The 26,363-nt window shown below is 38.4% G+C and overlaps 1 protein-coding gene across 1 annotated transcript; it reads left to right on the top strand.

Moving 5' to 3' along the window:
* Positions 1–213: 213 nt before the first annotated feature.
* LOC145163719 (protein JINGUBANG-like) lies at positions 214–1,780 on the top strand. The gene has a single exon (XM_079082513.1). The coding sequence runs from the start codon at positions 260–262 to the stop codon at positions 1,484–1,486; it is 1,227 nt and encodes a 408-aa protein (XP_078938639.1). The 5' UTR covers positions 214–259; the 3' UTR covers positions 1,487–1,780.
* Positions 1,781–26,363: the final 24,583 nt, after the last annotated feature.

Raw genomic sequence — 26,363 nt, forward strand, 5'->3', positions numbered from 1 at the left:
TTCAATTTTGTTTTTCCTCTTTCATCATTAAGAAATGAGCTAAGTTATTAGTACAAATAGGGTTATTATTATTAAGAATCTAAACTTATGGGACTAGATGTGTCTGACATAAAACATGAGGGGGTAAATAGAAAATTAGTAACCCACAGAAAATTCTGAAACATTTTGCTTTATATATGTCTGTTTCCTGTCTCTACTCTTCATTTCAACTTCTATTCTTCAACTCAACGGAAAGCCTTCTCATCTGTGGAAACCCACGATGAATCTTCCAATCTCAATGGACTTTCTATCAACTCCTCTCCTATCAACAACCACCACCAGTAGCAGCAGCAATACAAGCAGCGACGCCGACGAAAGTCCGGCGACATCCCACCGCTTCATTCCCTACAACCTCCCCAAAACACCTTCCTCCTGCTCCTCATACCGATCTCTCTCCATCCTAACCGGCCATGACGGATCAGTTTCATCCCTAGCTATATGCGGTGAATTCATCCTCAGTGCCTCCCATGGAAAAGACATTATTGTATGGCAACAGCCGGACCTCCGCCAGTTCACCAAGTTCGGACAAGGCGATGGCTCCGTCAAGGCGTTGGTAACCGCCGGAAACAAGGTCTTCACAGCCCATCAAGATTCAAGGATTAGAGTATGGAAAGTTTCAAGAAGTTCTGAAAACATATTCAGACTTGTTGACACTCTTCCAACCACGAAGGATTACTTAGGAAAATTCATGAAACAAAGTAATTATGTTCAAACAAGACGGCATCATAAGCGGTTATGGATCGAACATGCTGATAGTATATCATGTTTATCGGTTCATGATGGGTTGATTTACTCGGGTTCTTGGGATAAAACTTTGAAGGTGTGGAGGATCTCCGACTTAAAGTGTTTGGAATCGATAAAAGCGCATGATGACGCTATAAATTCTTTAATCTCCAGCAAAGGGATTGTGTACTCAGCTTCTGCCGATGGGAAGATCAAAGCATGGGGAAGAACAGAACCCAAGAGTTCACATTCATTAAAGGGTATCTTGGAGGGTCATAAGGACATATCCATAAACTCGGTGGTGGTTTCCGACGATGGCACGGTGGTTTACGGCGGTGGGTCAGATGGGTATATAATGGGGTGGTTAGGGAGCAAAGATTTCAATACTTGGAAGTCCGTATGTGAGGTGAAAGCACATAACATGGCCATTCTGTGTATGTGCATAAAAGGTGAGATATTGTGTAGTGGTTCAACCGATAAAAGTATATGTATATGGAAAAGAGAAATCAAAGGGTTGACCAAGATTGGTGTGGTCAAAGGGCATGGAGGTCCAATTAAATGTTTACAAGCTTCACCAAACAGTGTTGGTAGCGGGTTTTTGCTCTATAGTGGTAGTCTCGACAAGAGTATAAGAGTTTGGTGGATTCCATATTATCAGGATGGAGTTAAGACAGATGATTCCAACTCGTCGGTTCAAAGTACGAGGATGATCAAATCGGTCTAATGATGTCGTTGCTGTGGTGGCAGTTGAAGGTTTTTTGAAGCACTGATCCCGTTTTTGAGTGTTTGCAGTGCCAATTCTTTGATATAGTGTGTTTTATTCATATATTTTGTAATTGGGATTTTATTTTTTCTTTTAAATATAAGTGTCGTTAAATTGGATGGTGTATAAATTTGTAAAAGTTACCACAAATGATTGATTAGTTTTTTCTTATAAATTATTTGATTCAAGTATTTGTATTTTAATGTGTGTAAGCCGGAATAAATGAGAATTAATATAGTTTGAAGCCTAGTTTTAGTGGATTGATAGTCTTGTTTGATCGAAATGATGATATGTTTTTCAAAGATAAGATCTTATTTATGTTTACGAGGTGTATAATGGTGGTGCGAAGTTTTGTTTCATCACTTTTGGTTTATTGGGGTTACTAGGTCTATAAGTGGGGAATATAAAACTTTTTAAGGTGGGGTTTGGTTGGTTGGAGTCTTTGAGAATTAGAGAGAACTCCATCACATTCTCATGTTTAGTTCAAGATTTGTTAAGAACCAACATGAAACTTGCACAATTACAAGTTGTCATGTAAGTCGTTATATGGATGGTCAGGAATTCCAAAGTTCATTTGAATATGGTAAAATCACATAGAGGTCTTTCAAATGGAATCCAAACCTTGAGCCACTTATGGATAAACTCTAAAAGTAAAACGAGTAAACTTAGATGGGTGGAATGGTGCTCCGACCAATAACTGAAGGTAACATGTAACTCGATCATGGGGTTGGGGTTGGGGTTGGGGTTGGGGTTGGAGTATTAGGCTTGGATGTGAGTTTGGTGTGTGTATTTTCACAGGGTAGACAAATGATAGGAGGTTTGCTGCAAACTAGGTTTTCCTTCTTGTGTGTTTTTTTGTCTTTCCTCATGCTGAAAATGTGTGGGATAAAGGGAGGGGTCTTAGGTAGACACAATAAAGGAGGAGGGTAACATTTGTCTTGGCGTCCATTTTATTCATGTTATTAGATGACCGAATTTCTGCAGGTATGTTGCAATTTCTTAATGGTACATCGATAGTTATCAGGCAAGGTTCCTACATGGAAATCATAAGCACGACGATTAGATTATTGGACATGGAAACGATTCTTCAAAAAACAAAATGATTTGATGGATAGCTCAAAGTTCGATGTTATTAAGTGTTCTTGTTCACAACTGAAGGATATATATGGTATGTGCCTCAATGATTCAGACGTTATTCAACCAATTCATATACGTTTGTGTGGACTCTGCAACTGTAACATCCTAAAATTTAATTTAAAATAAAAAATAAGGATGTTAGAGGTTAAAATATGTCAAATTACATGTTTGAGTTGGGAAAATGCAAGTAATTGTATGAACTAGCCAAATGCTCAAACTAGAGGGACCGTAAGTGTAAAAATTGAGGAAATAAGATGCAAGAATACTTCCCCCATTCTTGCTAGACGTATTTTGCAAGGAAGAGAGAGCTCTAATGGTGAATTCTTCATTTCTTGACATTTAGGGCTTGATGCAAGAGGAGAATTGGGCAATCAATTAAAGGAGAAAAGGAATCAAGGCTACCAATGTTGATTTTAGTAAGATTTGATGATTACGGGTTTGATTTCTAACACCCTTTGGGTGGTTTTGATGGTTCCAATCTCAAACCAATCATTCCATTGATGGTTTTGATGATTTGGGTAAAAAGCTCCATGAACCCTAGAAAATCCAAATTGGGGATATTGCATTTGGTGATGAAATGAGATTGGATTCTATGACCTAGATGATATTTGAGAGTAAAAAATCTAATTAGAATGTTTAAATTCATCCATGATGGTAGAATCATGTATATGTTAGAACTGGAATGGAATTAAGTGAAATGTGGTCGAAACAATGGAATCTTTTGTTTGTGAGCATTTGATGAGTATATGATACTCATAAACATGATTTGATACTAATAATATGATTTGAATGCAAGAACATGAAGACTTGAATGACTCCTAGTTGAAAATATGGAGTTATTGGCCTAAGGGCAAAATGGGAAAGTTGGAATGGAATTGGGCATTCCATAACTCCATTAAGGAATTAACATGATATTTGTGTAATGTTAAACACTTGACAAGACCTAATGATGTATTAGATGATTTGGGAATAAGTCATATTGGTTAAAGGGTGTTCTTGATCAACTTGAGCTCTTAACCCTTTCATTTGAGTGTTTGAAAACATTATGTACTTAGCATTTTGATTGAGGACATAATGAATTAAGTTGAATGTTTTGACATGATGAAACACCCTCTAGTAGTGCTTGGAAACCTTTAAAAGTGTTACAAATGCTTACCTAAAAGACCAAAACCATCTAAGCAAGTTTAAGACTCAAAAACTGGGTTTTTGGGGGTGTTTAGGCTGCTATGGAATGCTTCCCACGTAGCCAGGCATGCGGCCTGCGCATAGACATCAAAGTGAACAGCTCGACCAAAAATCTATATTTTAGTATTTTCTTCATTACTTTTTCATACGGACTCGGATTTAGGCATGGTTTTAGCCTACCTTCATATTTTTACATAAGGAATGAGTTAAAGCAATCAAATATAGTAATAGAAACTATGAAGGGTATTTTGGTCAATTTTATTGGCCTTTACTTGTATTGTATAGGAAGTACTTAAGGGGAGTAATACTTATGGAAAGGAGCTTGAAAGAGGGTAGCAACCTACATCAGTGAACTAGGTGTGTACATGTGAACTTTTCCCACTTTGGGGTACATGGATAAATGTTAAGCTATCTTATGGAAAAATGTTTTGATAAGTAAAGTATGTCTATTCAGAATGCTTAATGATTATATGATAATGTTAAAAGAAAAAGGAAAGAAAGTAAAAGAAAGGTAATGTGAAACCCGTCTAGACCATGATGCCTCATAAGAGGTCTAGAGGAATCTACTAGGGTGGTGCATCCCCGTCATGAAGTAGATGTCCTATATGAATGATGCATTGGTGGATTGATATGTTCCTTCCGCCTTGGTCTTGGAAATGATAACTTGGTGGATTGATTTGTTCTTTCCACCTAGGTCTTGGAAATGATGCCTTCGTGGATTGATGTTGTTTTTTCCACATTGCTCTTGTAAAATGAAAATGGATAAAAATCTAATGAAAAGAGAAAATAAGAAATAAAACTCATGATAATATATGGTATGTTATGTGTGAAATGTTCGTTTTTATTTATGAAATGATTGAAAATGTTTTGTGGTCTAAAACTCACGTAACTCATGAGACATTTTTTCTTACGTATTTCTTTCTAATGCCATGTATCTCAGGTGATAGCTAAGGTGTGAAGTATTCTAGAAGTAATGAAGTCCATGGGAGAGTAGTGGAGCATAAGTTATAATTGCCTTGATCTTGTAAATCTTGGTTTGCTTGTTATGGTTTATTTGATACAATGTTAGTAACACCCACGAGATTGTTTTTGAAACTGCTTGTTTAAACTCTGATGTTTTGTTTTATTAAACCTTGTTTGTTTGGATTAAAACATAGCTTTAATTTTTTTTTTCTAAATATGGGGTGTTACAACAACAAGGTTTAAGGATTTCAGAAGGCTTTCAAACGGTTCATATATGTGTGTTGTGAAGTGCTCTACAAATCAACAAGGCGAATGATTTGTGTTCCAGTGGTATTGTTTTAGTGTTTCTACAAAGACTATAGGTAACTCCAAGATTTCCAAACACGTTTCGGTGGTTGCTCTACATCTAAGCGCAAAATTATCTCATAAATTACCTCAACTACCGGTTCTCATATGCAATATATATGTCTTGGCGTTTTATCAATCTTTTTTGTAACTGTCTAATTTTTTATTTGTTTATTGTACTTTGTTTTCAACCGCTACGTGCTGGCTTTTAATTTATAATATATGGCCGTTCAAAAAAAATTGGATTCCTAAAAGTGGCGAACTTTCGATCAAATGAGGGAAAGTCCATTCCATCCAAAATAGGATGGAATTAAATCCTTTTTCATGAGGAAAATCTCGAGATGACCATAATACCTTTAATAGTCATCTATAATTACTCACTTTAAAAATAAAACTTTGTAAGGAAATGTAGGTTCCTGAGGTTGGGGATGTTTAATATGGAAACAAGGGTGTATAGAGGGATAGTAGAGTAGAGATTACTAGGCTGAGTATGTGTATATGAATATAGGTTCTTTGAATTTAAAGTTTTTGGATTGATGGGGGTTTATGGAAATGGATAAAAGACATAAATTGTATCTAATAGATGAAGTGAAAGGGTGAAAGCTAGAGTTTGTAATCGGTACAACTTGTTGTATTTGTGACTAAAGAATACCAATGTGTATGTGTCTTGTTTTCTGCAAAGCTCAAAGATAATTTAGTACACGTTTTAAGAAGTTGTGATAGGATCTTGTTCATCAATACAATAATGTAGTAAGGACATGAACATGCCGTGTGATTACGGTCCATATATCAGCTAGACGAGTAAAAGAAAAGGAGTTTTGGTATGTGTTGAATGATATGCTTAGAATGATACTAGATGATCAATATTTGGTTTTAATGTGACTTTAATATACATATGTGAAAAGAGATTAATATGAACCTCAAGCATGCATGTAGGCAATGTTTTGGTACTAGGAACGATGATGAACATTCACTTCTTTAGTTTTCTATGGTTCATAATCTAGTGGTTTGAAATTACTTCTTTAAAAAAGTGGATGTTTATTTGATTACTTTTCTAAATAGGTGCATATAACCCAAAGAGACTACCTCTTGTTGCATAAGTGTGACATAAGGGTATGCAAAAATCTAAAGGTAATATTAGGATATGGTTGTGCAGTGTAATATAGATTGTTGTTGGTGGATCAACTTTTCAAAAGGAAAGTACAAGGAGAAAGAAAGGAATTTGACATAAGATTCTTTAGAATGGCTTAGAAGGGTCAAAAGTCAAGGATTTTGGGATATTTTGATCTTGGAAGTAGAACTTGGTGCAAACCATATAAAAGGTGCAATTATAGAATAGTGTGGCTTGTACCATCAGAGAGAGAGAGAGAGAGAGAGCTAAAGTCATAGTTGGGATGTTATCAAGGAAGGTCAATAAGAATAGATAATCATGATGGTGTAACGAGGAGGTCCAAGCTACGGTTAGGTTAAACATATTTATTTTAAGTATACTATGGTGAGGATAATAAAAGAGGAAATACAAATGGCATAAGGAGGCCAATATTGAAAAAATAAAGTAGTAGTTATATCTAAGGCCATAACATATGTACGTGGAAAACTGTAGGAGATTGGAAACTAAAGAAGATGATAAATAATCTACAATCTAGCTAAATCCAAATAGAAAAGGTAAAGGGACATAATAGAAGTTGTGCATATTAAGGACTTTTAGGATTATATGTAAGAAGTATATAGATTAACTATACTATTGATTATATGTGGGCTTTGAGCCCACACACTTAAAGACTTAAAATATCCAAATATATAATAAATCATTACTTAATCAACTATATTGTTTACCAGCTTAAATAAATAGGTGGTTATTTATTCTTATTGAAGAATAAAATAGAAGAGTTTTATTTAATAATTAATAAATGGGTTTTATATATACTAATTATTGCTTTGGACCTATCTTAATTGTTGATACTTTAAAAGGCTTGAGAAGCCTTGTCTAAGAAGGTAAGTATATAAGGAAGGGATTAGCATTTGTACAAAAACGGGCTTCCGTCAGATGACAAATGAGTGAGTATATGCATACAGCCACACATTCTTTTTCACTACATGTGTGACCGAAGGTCGAGTGACATAAAGTACATACGGTCACATTAATGATTTAGTGGCCGTATCCATTTAAAAAGAGTGGTGAAAGGCATAAAATGAGAGACCAAATGGTTTCAAAAGTCATGAAAAAGTGTATTTTGAGTGACGTTAGTCCATATAATTGCCACATGAATACGATGTTTGTGTAGCCTTATGTATATTTGGTGACAAAACCATTGGTTTTTTGGGGGGATTTTGTCACTTACAATTAAACAATGAGTGGTCTAAGGTGTTAAAAGAGTGACCAAATGTAATAATAATCTAGAAAAAGTGTATTTTGAGTGACGTTAATCCATCCAATTGCCACATGAATATGATGTTTGTGTAGACTTTTGTACATTTGCTGACACAACCATTGGTTTTTTTGTGGGATTTCATCACTTAAAATTATGCAATGAGTGGCCTCATATGTTAAAATGAGTGGCCAAATGTATTAATAATCTTGAAAAAGTGTATTTTCAGTGAAAGACCAGCGTATCAAACATTAAATAAATCATGAAGGATTATAATATAGATGTAGGTTGATAAAATATATACATATGTGTACCTTTTATTTATCAATTAAAACGACCTGATCCTTTGGCCATGCCATAAAACAACCTATTGCATCCTTAACGGTTTTGAAATCGTTATTTCCTATGTCCGGTATGCATCTTGCATCCACCAACGATTCTTGAGTTTACACTTTTGTGGCATGATTTTGGTATTGGTTTGTGATGTATACTTTACCAATCGCAATCATTTGTGTTGTACTGTTGTGCCACAGTTTACATCTCATTTCCTATCAAATAACCAATATTGGCATATAAGCATCAGAAAGGAATCAAAGTAAATAATATATGAACATGTTCATGGATATATATACTTTTGGCATTACTATTGGAGACACATTCTGTTACGATTGAGAATTTGAACTTGGAGACGTGTTTTGTTGTTGTTCCGGTGTATTTATACCCGTCATAGACTTTAGAATTTCCTATGTATATATAAAACTCGTGAAACAAGTTACGTATATATTTAAACTTTCTATGACAAGTAGAAATAATTAATTAAAAGCATGTAACTGAAAAAGTTTTAATACTTACCAATGATGTTACATGTCCATTTGGATCTAAGTTCACCCCTTAGGCAGCTAATTGACTCACCAAAATAGAAACCATTCCCTGTGTTTGTGTCATCTTTGCGTTGAAGTCCTTAATTTCTTTGTCTTTTGCTTTACGCTCTCGTCTATCTTTCTCTTCACGTTCACGTCTCTCATTTTCATGCTCTCGTCTCGTAACTTCAAGTTGACGTTCAAGGAATGCAACTCTTGCGTCTGATGATTTGGTTCGAGGAAGATCAAAATACACTTTGTATGTCAATCGACTTCCCACCCTTCTTGTATAACCTCCCTTGTTCTTTCCAAACACAACTATCATGGCATCAGTGTCATGGTCAACATGTAAGGTATCGTTTTTGATCTGGTCGTTAGTTGTTTTCTAAACAAGGTAAGGAAATATTAAAGTAGTTACATATAAATTAAACATTGTTGAAATCAAAACAAAATTTGCAGTCAAACTTACTAGTTTATCTCTAAGCTCATCATTTTTAGAATTTCTATCATTATTTAGCCTCCCCTTCAACAACATCATACAACGAGAGGGTTCTTCACCTAGTTCAATTTATTTGCCTTTGATCTTTTAATTATTAAACAGACAATTAATAAAGTTAAACGAACATAAATGAAAGTATGCTGCTATTGACAAAAAGAACCATTTTTGTTACCATCTTCTCTTTCACATGTATGTATCCACCTCTCCCCATCGTATTATAAACAAACTTCTCACATGCTTTTTTTGTTGCTTCTGACTTCGCCTAACCACAATGGAAAATCAAAAATACAATGTTTACATGGCAACACAATATTATGATATATATATATATATATATATATATATATATATATATATATATATATATATATATATATATGGACTAAAAATAATCAAATCTATAGAAATGACTTAAACCTTGTATGCCTTAGAGTTTGTATGTGTTACAAAAGCGGATCAATGTGAGTCCTCAATAATTGATGTATACTTTGCAGGGACTTCATTCGTTGGCTTAGGTTTTGAAGGTGTTTCTTTGTCAGGCAATATGTATCTTCCTTGAAGTTTCCTTCTATAATTCTTTAGAAGTTGACCAAGATGTTGTATTATTAACTTTCTAAATGTGTCGTGAAGATAAAAATATCGCTGCAAAATGTAACACAATGTTGTTAATAGTTGGACATAATATAAATGAATATATGCATAATTAAGGACAATGTTAAATAATGTGTTAAATATCGTGATTTCACTCCATAGGTCGTCTCTTCCTCGTAACTCCACTTTCTTCTAGGAAAGAACTTTTAAGCCTATATACTCACAAACTAGGTCTCCCAATAAACAAGCAAACACTACTCTATTTGTCTCGGATATCCTACCTATGTCATCGATTGTGAGAGTGTAACATTGAAGTTTTGGTAACTTTCTCTTTCAACCCTTAATGCAAATTTGTTATCGATTTGGTCCATTGCTAGTACACGAGGCGTACTTTATGAGTACACTTACTAGCCCATTGTTGGTCGCGGATTCCACCCATATACGCGGGGCATACATGGAGTATGCATAGCATACATAAGGCTAGGATAAACCCTAATTTTTAGGGTTTGTGCCCTATTTAAACAACTTAAACTCATATCTTGGACATTTTAGCCCAGCCTCCATCCGCCTTTGAGCTGAGATCGAAACCCTAGAGTGATTTGGTGAGTTTTGAGCTTGAAAGAGTGTTTGTTGGTGGTTTGTAAAGGAGAAGAAGAAGATGAACACTTGGAGGAGTGGATTGAGCTTGTAGATCTAGGTTTACCTTCTCATTTGCAAGCTCTTTGAGGTAAAAAGCTCACACCTTGATGATAATTTGTGTTAGATCTACTTTGTGGTGTTTCTTGGGCATTTTTGGGTCTTTTAAAGCAAGGATGAGCTTTTGATCTACTCCAGAAGCAATGGAGGCTAGATCTTAGCTCCATTCAGTCCCCATGTTCATAAAAATGTCAAATTTATGGAGTATTTTGATCCATGCATGTATTAAGACCTTTATTAAGCTCTTTTTGAGCTTCTGAGTCCCATTAAGCCATGCATGAGTTTAAAGTTTCCAACTTTACGTGATAAGTTCCTCTTTAGGACCAGATTTGAGAGTTTGGCTTGAGACCCCAATCGATTAAGTGCTAAATGGAGTAAGTTGGAAAACTAGGGAGTACGTTGGGCATACCCAGCTGGTACATTGCGCGTACTAGACCCAGATGGAGTACGCTAAGCGTACGAGCTGCATACGCCCTGCGTACTCAGAGGATGGAATTTTGGGCTAGACATCCTCGGTTTTGGGCCATAGTTTGGGTTTGTAAGTTTGTGCCTGGTTGGGGCATTACACCTCTATTTTCGGCTTGGGGATAGCATATTGGGCTTCCTTGGATATTATGCCCATGATGGGTTTTGAGCCCAATTTGGAAGATTGGGCCATAAATTGGGCTTTAGGATTTGGGACTTTTGAATACTTGAGTTGGGCCTTGGCTTGGGCTGAGTTAGATAAAGGGTAAAATGGTCTTTTACCCTGGTTATAGGCCAAATAGCTTAGAATTTTGGTTCTGGGTCAGAATCGAATTAATAATTTGATGTTACTGATTTTGATAGTGCGGGGATTTTCCGGGCCAGCAGCCAGAGATTCATTTGAGTGATTCATTCGAGGTGAGTTTCCTCACTGTGTTTAGCAGGTCGAAGGCACCAATGCTGGCCCGTGGTTTATTATGTTAGGATGGTATAATGTATGTGTGACTCTTACTTGTGATATGTGCTTGTATGCTTACCGGGTAGGGCTCGATGACTATCTAGTATGTTATTATCTTTGTGATTATTGCATGTGTTTGTATGTGAAACATCCCGAAAATACATGCCAAAAATTTTGTTTTGAAAACATTACTCAAACCGTAAGATCCAAATATTATATAAGAAACCATAAGTTGTGTGTCTCAAAAATTCATAAAATATGTATCATAACAAAACTGATGTCAAGATCATATCAAAATATCAGAGTCTAACTCCCAGGCTAAAACTGTGGTGTGTGCCCTGCCATCATCCCGAGCCCTTCCCCTTGCTAGCTGAAGTACCTGAAACCAAAACTGAAACTGTAAGCACGAAGCTAAGTGAGCTCCCCCAAATTACCACATACCATACAATATCATATAAAGCACATACTGGGCCTTGCCCACTGCATCGGACCGAAGTCTGGAACTGACTAGGGCCTTGCCCCCTGCATCGGACCGAAGTACGAAACTGACTAGGGCCTTGCCCTCTACATCGGACTGAAGTCCGGAACTAACTAGGGCCTTGCCCTCTGCATCAGACCGAAGTCCGGAACTAACTAGGGCCTTGCCCACTGCATCGGACCGAAGTCCGGAACTAACTAGGGCCTTGCCCACTGCATCGGACCGAAGTCCGGAACTAACTAGGGTCTTGCCCTCTGCATCGGACCGAAGTCCGGAACTGACTAAACATAGCATATCATAATCATAACATATAATAATAACACATTTACTGCATACTACATCGGACCGCAGTCCGGAACACATAACACATAGACATGCCTGAATCACAAACACATCAAGCATACTGAACTACTTCTCGGGACCACCCCGGTATCGGACCGCAGTCTGGATCTACTCCTATCTAAATGGGTCGGCATTGTGGCCGTAGACCCGTTCCTACTGGAAGGAAACTCACCTCGTGAAGCTGACTGCTGAAAAACTGAGCGGGAAATGTCTGACAGCTGCTCCGGCAACTCCCCGACTATAATTTCCACAAAGGCACTTAGTCAGAACCGATAACTAATCTTAGAGTAAAACGACTATTTTTCCTGGTCAAAGTCAACTTCCAGTTGACCTGACTCGCCGAGTTGGGCCGCCAACTCGCCGAGTCCATATCTTCTCTTCTACTCCCTACCCGATTCTACTCGCTGAGTTTAGCAAAGACTTGACGAGTTCTCCTTCCTTAATAACATCGAGTCAATCTTCATCCGACTCGCCGAGTTGTATGAACAAATCGTCGAGTCCACCTCCATCATATGAACATGTCCAGTCTACGACTCGCCGAGTTGTATGAACAACTCGTCGAGTCTGTTCTTGTGGGTAAGAAGATTGCCTTGGACTCGCCGAGTGTGTTCTTACACTCGTCGAGTCCCATGGCTTCCAGGTTATGGCTATGTCTTAATACGTCGATTCACTCCTCTGAACTTGAATAAGTCCCTGCTTTCACTCAACTGGGCTCCTTTGAACCACAACAGATTGGGGACTTCAAGCCCCGGACTCCCCGAGCTCCAAGAACAACTCGGCGAGTCGCCTAATGTCCAAGTCTATAACTCGATTTATGATGTACAACTCTCATCCAAAAGATAGATCTGGGCTTCTAAGGTCGTTCTATCACGTAAAGTTATGAACTTTACGTGTGTGCATGCATCAATGGAGCTTAAAAGGCCGAAAATGGAGGTTTTAGCATGCATGGGGTTCTCATGGCCCTAAGGATGGCACCTTTATGCCATGAGGACCCTTCAAGGTCCTAGATCTGAAGGTGAAACAACTTGGGACGTCCAAATCCCGAGAGTCAAGCTTCTTAACCCAAAATAACCATAAGAAGATCTAGGAAATCACAAGTCAAGAGGGAAGTTTTATTACCAGAAAGTGAGGGGAAAGTGATGTTGATTCTGGATCTGAACTCTTTTCTTGAAGTCTTCCCTCTTCCTCTTCTTCACCCAAACTTCAACACAAAATATATCTCAAGAAATGACACTCAAATACTCACAATACTCAAAGGTGGCGATTTAGGGTTTTCTGGGTATGGAAGGAGTGACAAGGGAGGCCAAAGGGGCTTTATGTTCCTTAAATAGGGGAACAAACCCTTGAAATTAGGGTTCTCATCAGCTAGCGCCTACTCGCCGAGTCGATCTTCCGACTCGTCAAGTAGGTTACTTATTTCCCCGATCCGGATTCGATCTGACTCGATGAGTTGTGTCATCAACTCGTCGAGTCCAAGAGTGAAATTATAAAATTGACTTAAGTTAAAAGCATACCTGGAATCCGGGTGTTACAATTCTTCCCCACTTGTCTTAGACTTCGTCCTCGAAGTCTGCTGTCTCTGAAAATAACTCGGGGTAGTGCTCTCTCATTTCCTCCTCGGGCTCCCACGTCCACTCCGAGCCGTTGCGGTGCTGCCACTGCACCTTCATTAACTTTACCCTCTTGTTCCTCAGCTCCTTCACCTTGCGATCCAGAATGACCACTAGTCTCTCGATATAGTTCAGGCTATCATCAAACTGAATGTCCTCAAGGGGTACCACTACTGAATCATCCACTAAGCACTTCCGCAACTGAGAAACATGAAAAGTGTTGTGGATCTGGCTGAGTTCTGCAGGAAGATCTAACTGATACGCAACCCGACCCACTCGGGCCAAAACCCTAAAGGGACCAATGAACCTGGGGCCCAGCTTTCCCCGCTTCCGAAATCTAATGACACCCTTCCAGGGTGACACTTTCAGGAGGACCATATCGCCCACCTGAAACTCCAAGTCGGAACGCCTCCTGTCGGCGTAACTCTTCTGCCGACTCTGAGCAGTCTGGAGTCTGCTCCGGACTTGCTGAATCCGCTCCGTGGTCTTGAGTACTACCTCCGTACTCCCCATGACTCTCTGACCGACCTCACCCCAATAGATTGGGGTCCTACACTTCCTCCCGTAGAGCATCTCGAAGGGAGGCCGGTCTATACTGGAGTGATAGTTGTTGTTATACGAAAATTCCGCTAACGGAAGATACGTATCCCAACTGCCACCGAAATCTAGTACACATGCCCGAAGCATGTCCTCGAGAGTCTGGATCGTCCTTTCGCTCTGTCCGTTCGTCTGAGGGTGGAAAGCGGTGTTGAAATGGAGACGAGTACCCATCTCGTCGTGAAACCGCTTCCAAAACCTGGAAGTGAACCGGACGTCTCGGTCTGACACCACCGAGACAGGCACTCCATGACGTGCCACTACCTCTCGCACATAAATTTCGGCCAGCTTCTCGGCTGAGATGCTCTCCTGGATTGGTATAAAATGGGCGCTCTTGGTCAATCGATCCATGATGACCCATATCGAATCAACCCCTCGCGCGGTCCTTGGAAGCTTAGTAATGAAATCCATGGTGATATCCTCCCATTTCCACACGGGAATGTCTAGCGGCTGCATCTTGTCGTGGGGCCTCTGGTGCTCTGCCTTGACCTTCCTGCAGGTCAGGCATCTCTCCACATACCAAGCAACGTCCCGCTTCATGCAGGGCCACCAGTAATCGGGTCGAAGATCTCTATACATATTCGTCGCCCCTGGATGGATGGAGAACCGAGACTTGTGGGCCTCATCCATCAACACTTGTTGTACTCTGCCCCAGTACGGTACCCAGACCCTCCCATGCAGGGTCAACAATCCCCGACTGTAGTAATCAAACGAAGCCACTCGACCCACTATCCTTTCGCACTTCTGGCGCTCCTCCTTCAGGCCCTCGACCTGTGCCACTCTAATCTGCTCTAGCAGTGGAGTAATCACCATCATCCTCAGACATAAATCTCGGATCGGAGCCGCTACCGCCTTGCGGCTAAGGGCGTCGGCCACTACGTTGGCCTTGCCCGTATGGTAAAGGATCTCACAATCGTAGTCCTTTACCACATCTAACCACCGACGATGCCTCATGTTCAAGCTCGGCTGATCCATGAGGTACTTCAAACTCTTGTGGTCCGTGAAAATAGTACACCGAACCCCATAGAGGTAATGCCTCCAAATCTTGAGGGCGAACACTACTGCCCCCAGCTCTAAATCATGCGTTGGGTAGTTAGCCTCGTGAGGCTTCAACTGTCTTGAGGCATAAACTATCACATGCCCCCGCTGCATCAGCACAGCACCCATACCTGTGATCGAAGCGTCACAGTAGACTACAAAGTCATCTATTCCCTCTGGCAAGGTAAGAATCGGCGCCTCGCACAATCGCTGCCTGAGCATCTCAAAGGTTGTCTGCTGCTCAGGAGCCCAGCGAAACACCACCGACTTCTTGGTCAGTCGGGTGAGCGGAACTGCTATCTTCGAGAAATCCTGGATAAATCTCCTATAATACCCTGCCAAACCCAGGAAGCTCCGAATCTCGGATGGAGACCTCAGGACCTCCCACTGCATCACGGCCTCAATCTTGGCCGGATCTACCAATATACCCTTCTGGTTGACAAGGTGCCCCAGAAACTGCACCTCGCGCAACCAGAACTCACACTTGGAGAACTTTGCGAAAAGTCTCTCCCTCCTCAAGGTCTCAAGCACCTCCCTCAAGTGCTCCTCATGTTGCTCCTAAGTCTTGGAATATACCAAGATATCATCAATGAACACTATCACAGACCGATCCAGCATCGGCCTGCACACGCGGTTCATGAGGTCCATGAACGCGGCTGGAGCATTGGTGAGCCCAAGCGGCATCACCACGAACTCATAATGACCATAGCGGGTCCTAAAAGCGGTCTTCTGCACATCCTCATCCCTGACCCGCATCTGGTGATATCCGGAGCGCAAATCAATCTTGGAAAACCAAGATGTTCCCTGAAGCTGGTCAAACAGATCATTTATCCTCGGAAGTAGGTAACGGTTCGTCACCGTTACCTTGTTCAACTCCCGGTAATCTATACACATACGGTGCGACCCGTCCTTCTTCCTCGCGAATAGGATCGGGGCTCCCCATGGTGAACTGCTCGGCCTGATAAATCCCTTGTCTAGCAGCTCCTGCAGTTGCGTAGACAACTCCTGCATCTCGGCAGGAGCCAGCCAATACGGTGCCTTGGCTATCGGAGCCGCACTAGGAACCAGGTCAATCCTGAACTCAACCTGTCTCTCAGGAGGTATTTGTTGGATTAATGTCTAAGTCCATAACTATAATTGGTAAGACTTGACCCGACCCGGCATGGTCCATTTGGGTTGCATGGCATCATGCATTTGGATAGACTATAATGAGAGAAATAACACTTAAGGTTGGTTAATATATTATAAGTTCTAATATATTAATAAGATTATTTAATTAGTATTGATCAAGAATTAATCTAGTATTAATTAAGTGATCAAAAGAAGACTAATTAAATATATGGGTTGATTGTGTAAATCATCCATACTTATATAGTGGGCTAAAGCTCCATGGATTGTCAAGTTGGGCTAAACCCCATAAGATGCTCCATGGATGCTCCATGGTGTATTTGTACCCATGGATCATGGAAATGAAAGGCCATGACAATTAGGGTTTACATGGTGTAACCCTAACTATATAATGATCTTATTCTTGGAGAAAATTGGCCACTATGTGTGATAGAAAGGGCTAGCCGATTTGATGAACTGTTCCAATTCTCTCAAGTTATTCCAAGTGTATTTGGTGTTGTGTGAACCATTTGAGGTGTCACACTTGGGGCACTAGGCACTCAAGCTTCATGAAGTCATTCTACATCAAAGAGGTATGTAATTCTAACTTGATATATTCATATGAATCAATGTTATTATGTTAGTTAGGATGAATACCTTGGAAAGTTCATATTTTCATGTATAATAGAAAAAACATAGATCCAAGGTATTTAGGGTTGCATGTACACTTAGGAGTGATAGAATGCTCAAAACCCAACAGTGGTGTCAGAGCCTAGGCTTGTTTTCTTGTTATACTTGCAAAAACTGCTTAAAAATCGAAGTTTATTGCTTTCTGAACAGCAGACTCGTCGAGTCCATAAAGGGACTCGACGAGTCCATGCCTTAAAAGTGTTCAAAACGATCCAACTCGTCTTGTTGGTTCATGCACTCGACGAGTTGGACCCCTGACAGCATATCTCCGAGTTTTTTTGGCTGGAAATGGACTAGGAACATTACCATAAGTTGTTTTTGAACTTATAAACTTGTTTTTGATGTGGTAATGTTCATACTAATCCAATTTCAAAGATAATTGTCAATAGATTCATGTTTTGTATTAGTTTAAGTGTTATGCTAATTACATGAAAAAGTTTGATTCCAATTATCTTGTTCATATGAGTTGCTTAGATTAATAGAAAAGGTTGATTAATTATGTGTCTTTGATCCATTTTAATCTAAGAGTTGATTCTAAAATGTGTTTGTGTAACTAGTCCTCAAGTTACACAAAAGGTCACATTTAAGTTTCTTAAAACTCATAAAAGTTGGCAAAGGTTACAAAATAAAGACTCTTGTCCTCATTAAATGGTTTTATGACTCCATAACTTGTCCTCAAGTTATGGAGGTTCAAGAGTCACTTCATTAAATAATAAAAATGTGTAACCTTAATTAGTTCCATAAGTTACAAAAGAAGAAGAGTTACATTCTTTAATAGTTTAAAGTCTTCCATAACTTGTCCTCAAGTTATGGAACTTGAAGAGTTTTAATTAAAACTACTTTAAACTCATGAGTTATGGAATTAATTAGTTTTGAATAGTTTCAAAACTTGCCCTCAAGTTTTGGAATTTGTAAAGTTTCCCTTAAGAATACTTTAATTCCAAGTTAAGCCCTTAGAATTTTAAAAGTTAAAATTCAACCCTTGTACTTTATAATATTATAAGTTAATAATATATATATATATATATATATATATATATATATATATATATATATATATGTATAAGAGCAAGTCAGTCTTACCATTAGTAGGCCTCATTCACGAAGCCGGTCTATAAGGGGGGTATAAGGTTGTTGCCTATAAAATGGCAGCTTAATGGGTGTCCACTCTCACCCACCGCTTCCTTGACTGGTGGAGGGTCGTTAGCCGAACAGGTAGGACAAGGACTATAATTCTCCCTTCATTAAAAGTATTAATGATAAATACTAAGTAACTAAACATTTATAAATTCCCAATCTTAGTTACTTAGGAAAATGTGAATAAGGTGCGAATCCATGAAATTACACTTTGCACTTTGTATCAACCGTTAGTGGAGCTCGTGTGGTTAACCGGCACACTAACTTGGATTTAACAAGGTAGGCAAAGGGTAACTTAATATTTATCATAGTATCGGTGGAGCTCGTGTGGTTAACCGGGACATCGATTGAGGGGTAAATATTAAGGGTACCAAGTATATTTACATGGTTACTTCACACCTTGTTTTGTGATCCTCGGCATCCCAGTCACAAAACCTGAAGGGCACACCCGAGATTGAAACATGCCATTGAACAGTTCAATGAATCTCAAAAGATCTAGGAGTTTCAAATCCAATTAAAACTTAATTATATTTTGTTTTTCATGGTGGAAATTGGTAAATCGTCATTTACCTACCTTCAAATATTTTATAGCCTAGATTACGGCATCCCTCTTCCAAGTTATGAAATAGTTTGTTGGGTCCTAGCCTTAATATTTCATATTGGGTGTTATATTAAGGACTTTGAATCAACTATCTTGAATATCTCCCAAAAGATGTCTAGCTCAGACATCTATTATCTTCCCAAATCTTTTGGAAATTTACTTCCTCCACCTGCTCCAATTATTCTCCCTAACCCACAAGTTCAAGGTCACTCAAGCCCTAATGGCAAGGCAAGGTCTAGGTGTGATCACATCTTAGAGATGAAGTCACATATTGACAAGCCGGGAGAGTTGGGTGTCAAAGTCTTGAGAAAGTTGGATGTTCAATCACTTTCTAAGTCACATAGTGAGTTCCTTTGGGACTACTATGAAATAGACTATGACATGACCCTTAATGATCTTATCTATTTGCTTGGTTAGCAATGATTTGAGGACTAGTAAAGCAAATTGATTAGGAGATCAACTTCCCAATGGACATTGCCAATGGTAACATTGGATATCTACAAAAACCTTCTCATCCCAAAGAAAGGGTTTGACCATAGTCAACTAGGTTGACCAAATGGTAAAGAGAAAGGCTAAGTCTGAGATAGTTCCATTACCAAAGAGTCCATATGTTTATCTTGCCAAAGGAAGGGGCATTGATTGCGAAGCTGCCTATTTACCTGAAAGATCATAAGGTTGATCAAGCCAAGAAGTTTGACTCTACTTTAGGTAAAGTCCACTATCTAACTCTGTTAAGTTTCTATTCTGAGATTCTTGTTACATGATGTGACTGGGTCACATGTTGATGTTTTAAGAATCAAAGAAATGTGAAGAAATTTAAAGGAAGTATATGCTGATTCTGATCGCGAAGATAGATTTCGATCGCATGGTTTGGTGATCAGAATTTTTGAAGCTGTTACTTAGGTGTTATGATATATTGCTTAGGAATAGATAACAACAAGTGTTTCATATGCATTTGCACTGTAAGGATAAGTTTTTTCCGCAAAGTTTTGAAATAAAATAAAAGGTTTTAATTTTATATTTATTTTAAATATCCTTACAAGTGGCATTTGTGAAAAATGGTTGTTTATATGATTCCATTGATAGCAATATTTGAAAAAAAAATGGACTTGATTCTTTCGTTTGTGGTAGTGTCATAATTTACCAAATAAGGAAAGATTCTCATTCCCAAGGCTTCAGTTGGATAGAAACTTGGAATCATGCAAGTTGAATAGTATGATGAATGAGAACTTTCAAGCATTGGAAAATTAAGATTTGTTCACATGGATGTGTGAATCAAGTGAAGGACTAAAGGGATCGAGTACACATTTTTGTGCACTGGTCATGTCCACCACAAAGCTCGTTAAGACTATTCGTCATGATTTACTAAAGTTTAGTAAATATGGTTATACTTACAAGTTTAAGTATAATTCTGAAACATTGGAAAAGTCTCAATGTATGGCAGAACGAATGGGAAGAATCAACTTAGGCAAAAAGATAAAAGTTTCTCAAATCTGAAAAGATGGGAGAGTACTTTAGTATCATGTTTTGTGATCATCTTAATGATTAAAGAACCATATCACAATTGGTCTTCTAAGGACATCTTAGTGCATTTTTATGGCTAAGAAGAGGAGTCATGAATTGTTGAAATGGTTAAATCAAGAAGATGAGTCATACCTCGTTCCAAAACAAGTCTTAGAGTCATACTCCAAGACTATAAGTTGAGTGACATATTTTAAAGAAAGGTTTATAACACTTGTCAAATGTAAGAGTAAAGTGTCCTACTCTTGTACATTTGAAGTTGGTAAGTTGTGATGTTTTGGATTAAACAAAGACCAACTAAGGCCAATTGTGTGAAGTGTTTGTCTTGATAAAGAATCTGCACTATCCCTTGAATATTTGACAAGAGAGTCTTATATGTCAAGAGGACAGTGGGAGTCTTAAAGGTCTTGAAAGTCTCAAGAACTAATGAAGAATAAAACCTGAGGTTCTTCACTAACACACGACTTGAGGTTTATAACCTATCGTGTTGACATAATTCTATTTCTGTGCCCATTCCAGTTAAAGTTGGCTTTGCATATGAGTTCTTAGAGTTCTCATTTGGTTGCATAACAACTTGGAAGCAATGGCAGGCCCTGTACTGCCAGGTGGCAAGAAGTTAAGATTGCACAAGTTCAATCCATATGAGTTCGGATTTGTTACTAACCTAGTCTTGTGATTGTGGTCTTGATAGATTCACGTGGATAAGAACACATACACCATAAAATCTAAGGGTCATAAGGTTTCTCTCCGATTCATGAAAAATGATGATGAGGAAACACTTCCACCAAGTAGATTTGAAGCAGATGGCAAAAGGTCTAAACAATTGAGACAATGATTACGGCATCCCTTTTCATAGTTCTGAAATTGTTTAGACACACATACATGCTATCTAAGGAAAGGTGTATGATTTTTATAAAGTTTTATCAAAGCAATCTCGTATCAAATGTCTGAACTTTGGTAAGAAAGTCAATAAAGTATTGATTTCTAGAAGTCCAGCTGATTTCTGAGTACATGTCAAAGCTAGTGGGAGCATAAGTGTTATGCTAATAATCATCATGTTAGTGGGAGCATGATAATTATGATAAAGGTTGCAAGTTAGCAATGTTAATTATAGAAAACAAAAGTTTCAATTCGTGGAGTTGCAGGGGTTGGAAAGTTGTTTTGCTATAATTAAGGGAGAGGAAATTATACTTCATTTCAACTCTAAAAGCTTAGATTGAGACCTTAATCATCTTTAGTCAAGAATATATATATGTGAATTTCATGTTGGATTGGTTCAACTTAAGGAAATTCCATATATTGCGTTCTCAAAATTTGATTATGATTACGGCATCCCTCTTCATAGTCAAATTTAGAGAACATGGCAAATAAAAATATTGTAGCAAAAGACTAGTCTAGAATCATGTCTTTATGTGAGACATCATGAATCGTGTCCCATTTGCTGTGGGTACAGGATCGATTGCATGTGCTATAATATTTGTCCTTTCTAAATTTTCCAAATGCCCAGAGGCATTAAGAAGGGAAAAGGTCTAGAATTGGATATGACTAAAAGGATTAAGCAATTGTCGAGGACAATCTAAGGTTTACCAAAGATTGGTTGCTCAAGGACAGTTGGAAGTATACTGTTAATATTGGAAGGACCATATTGACATATTCTGAAAAAAGAGGCATCTCTTGTTCAGAAGTGATAGTCAAAATGAGAATATTGAGTTGTCTCCATAGGTGGAAGTTATCTGTGTAAGATTAGAAAACTTAATGCAAGAAGCATGTTCAAAGCAATGTACTTTGAATATGAGACTTAGTTTCCATGGAGTTGAACTCCATTGGAATACCTTATAATGACTGCTGACAAGTCTTTGTGACTTTGTACATATTCATTACAGGAAGGTCAGTGCATATAAGTTTAAAATCTGAACAGTTTTCGATAAATAATAGGAATTTGAAATTCTCACATTTTTCGATAAGGATTTGGAAATATGAAATTAGAATCATTGAAATTATGTTCAATTGGTTTATTTCACAAAGTAAGGATCATAGAAAAACATAAAGTGCATACTTGGTGTATGGCAAAGCTATTATTTAAGAAAAACATAGTGTAGATGCTTGGAGAATGGGACAACTAGTGTTTCTTAATTCAAGTATAAAGTTGATAAAACCGAAACAATGAATAATGAGTAATCAGTATGGTGATAAATAAAAGTGTTTATTTATATTCATAGGGTTTGATACCATATTTTTGATTCATTTATTCTTGTATTTCTCTTTGCATGTTTTGACTTCCAGAATAACTAAGTCGCTCTTCCTGAACGATTAAGTTATTCAAACCATCCACAGTCGGTCATATGTTGGAAGTAGATATGAATCAAGACTGTCATGAGTTGGCTTGTAGAGGTCCAAGTTGGTGGACAAAGTGGTTCTACAACACTCATGAGTGCTCATAAGTTCTGAGTATTGGATTCAACCCACGCTCATTTGAATCACTTCATGGATTTTATCACGAGTGATCATGAGACGATAATATCTTATATTCTTCAAACCTAGAGATATGAGTTGTTACTATGAGTTGGTTATACATTGATTGCACGAAAACACATTGGTAACTCGATGTTATAAAACGTGCCTTTGTGTATGATTCAACAAGTAGTAGAACAAGCCATATGAGTCGAAGTTTATCCATTCCTTTTACCTTCGGGATAAAAGCGATATCTGTGGGCCCCTCGATGATTTAGCGATGACACATGTGAGTGCTTGGCCAAGCCAGGACTGATTTGATTTGTTCAATCAGTCAGTCGTCATGAATCGGAAATCGGGAAACAACAAATGGACTGAGAGAATGATTGATAATCCATGTCTCAGTCCATATGATATCTAGAATGGAGGAATATATGATCACTTATCTAATGGACAAGTCATTGACAAAGGTCAGAGATCATCGGCAAGGTCAGAGTTTGACGGAAGCTTTTGAGAGCTACGATTGCCAGTCGGTTCTTGAAGTCATACGCAATAATAGTTTTAGACTTATCCAAGTGGGAGACTGTTGGATTAATGTCTAAGTCCATAACTATAATTGGTAAGACTTGACCCGACCCGGCATGGTCCATTTGGGTTGCATGGCATCATGCATTTGGATAGACTATAATGAGAGAAATAACACTTAAGGTTGGTTAATATATTATAAGTTCTAATATATTAATAAGATTATTTAATTAGTATTGATCAAGAATTAATCTAGTATTAATTAAGTGATCAAAAGAAGACTAATTAAATATATGGGTTGATTGTGTAAATCATCCATACTTATATAGTGGGCTAAAGCTCCATGGATTGTCAAGTTGGGCTAAACCCCATAAGATGCTCCATGGATGCTCCATGGTGTATTTGTACCCATGGATCATGGAAATGAAAGGCCATGACAATTAGGGTTTACATGGTGTAACCCTAACTATATAATGATCTTATTCTTGGAGAAAATTGGCCACTATGTGTGATAGAAAGGGCTAGCCGATTTGATGAACTGTTCCAATTCTCTCAAGTTATTCCAAGTGTATTTGGTGTTGTGTGAACCATTTGAGGTGTCACACTTGGGGCACTAGGCACTCAAGCTTCATGAAGTCATTCTACATCAAAGAGGTATGTAATTCTAACTTGATATATTCATATGAATCAATGTTATTATGTTAGTTAGGATGAATACCTTGGAAAGTTCATATTTGCATGTATAATAGAGAAAACATAGATCCAAGGTATTTAGGGTTGCATGTACACTTAGGAGTGATAGAATGCTCAAAACCCTACAGTATTCCAGGTAAATCCTCTGGAAATACATCCGGGTACTCTCGTACCACCGGTACATCGTCAACTGTCGCCTTACCCTTCTCCTGGGCATCAATTGATGGGTTTTGAGCATTCTAACACTTCCTAAGTATACATGCAACCCTAATAACCTTGGATCTATGTTTGTCTAATAATCATGCAAAGTTGAATTCCAAGGTTATATTCCTATCTAGCATACATGGGGAACATTTTTAACTTGAATGAAAGATAGAATAACTTACCTTGTTGTTGATTATGATCCTTGAAACCTTGTGAGCCTAGTACCCCAAGTGTGATGCCTCAAATGCTTCACACAACACCAAATGCAAAGGAGTAAACTTTGAGAGAATCTTACACTTGCAAAATCGGCTCTAGCCCTCTTGTTTCTTGTGTGTAGCCAATTTTGGTGGAGAATGGGTTTCTTATATAGTGTTGACACATCTAGAGTTACACCATGTAAACCCTAATGTGTCATGACTCTTCATTTCCATGACCCATGGGTTTGTAACTCCCATGGAGCATCCATGGAGTATCCTATGGGTGGAACCCAACTTGATAATCCATGGAGCCTCTTAGCCCACTATATAAGATATGGAAGATTTACATAATCTACCCATATATTTAATTAGTTATCTTTTGATCACTTAATTAATTCTAAATTAATTCTTGATCAAACTAATTAAATAATATTATTAATATATTAGAACTTATAATATATTAATAAACCATAAGTGTTATTTCTCTCATTTTAGTTTATCCAATTGCATGGTGCCATGCAACCCAAATGGACCATGCCGGGTCGGGTCAAGTACATACCAGAAATAGTTATGGACTTAGACACCTTATTCAACAGTCTCCCACTTGGATAAGTCTAATAACTATAACTGTAATACTTCAGGAACCGATCGGAAATCGTAGCTCTTTCAAGGTCTCTCGGAACTGAGAAGATGATGATACGCCATTTAAGATAAGTGATCATATAATCCTCTGTTCTAGATATCAGCCGGACAAATACATGGAACAATGTCTTACTTATTGTCCAGCAGTTTGTTTCCCGATTTCCGATTTGTTTGACAAAGAACTTAATTGAACACATCAACTTAGTTCTGACCGGGCCCGGTACATAGGTCAAAACAAAATCATCGAGGGGCCCAGATATCAGCTTCTAATCCAAGAAGGAACAGATAAACTTCAACTCATATGTTTGTTCTACCACTCATTGAATTATACACAAAAAAACGTTTTATAACATCGAGTTACCAATGCGTTAACGTACAATCAATGCATAACCAACTCATAAGTAACAAATCATATCTCTAGGTTTGAAGACTTATATGATATTACCGTCTCACGATCACTCGAGATAAATTCCATGAAGTGATTCCAGTGAGCGTGGGTTGAGTCCAATGCTCAGAACTTATGAGCACTCATGAGTGTTGTAGCCATGTCCAACAACTTAGACCTCTGCAACCAATCATGACAGTCTTGATTCATACCTACTTCCGACATATGGCCGACTGTGGAGGTTCGAATAATATGATATACCAAACATAATTATTCTGGAAGTCAAAACATGCAAAAGAAATATAGTAAACGATCGACAAGAGATAGCAACACTTTACTCATAAATAAAACACCTTTTATTCATCATCTAATGTCAATTACACTTTACAAATTTCAAGGTTATCTAACTACAAAATCTAATATCATCCTTCAGCCCTATGCTCCGAGCATGCTGGAGATGCTTAACCCGAGTCAGTCCCTTCGTGAGGGGATCTGCTGGATTCTCATCCGATGATACCCTCTTTGCCACGAGGAGTCCTTCTTCTATTCGATGTCTGATGAAATGGTATTTTCTGTCGATGTGTCTGGATCTCCCGTGATCCCTTGGTTCCTTGGCTAAGGCAACTGCACTTTCACTATCACAGAAAATTTCCATTGGCTCTTTAATAGCTGGTACAACTTCAAGGTCTCCAATGAAGTTCTTCAGCCATATCGCCTCCTTTGCTGCCTCGCTAGCTGCTATATACTCTGATTCGCAAGTTGAATCAGCCACTGTCTCTTGCTTGGAACTCTTCCAAGAAATTGCTCCTCCATTTAAGGTAAAGACCCAGCCTGACTGAGAGCGGAAATTATCCCTATCAGTCTGAAAGCTAGCATCACTATACCCTACAACTCTCAAGTCTTCACTCCCACCGAGGGTAAGGACCCAGTCCTTAGTCCTCCGTAGGTACTTGAGGATATTCTTTACCGCAGTCCAGTGTGCCTTGCCAGGGTTCCCCTGATACCTGCTAACCATGCTCAAAGCAAAGGCTACATCAGGTCGAGTACACGTCA

Source organism: Lactuca virosa, chromosome 1, assembly GCF_052849685.1.
Source record: "Lactuca virosa cultivar CGN04683 chromosome 1, Lactuca_virosa_CGN04683_v6, whole genome shotgun sequence".
Taxonomy (NCBI): domain Eukaryota; kingdom Viridiplantae; phylum Streptophyta; class Magnoliopsida; order Asterales; family Asteraceae; genus Lactuca; species Lactuca virosa.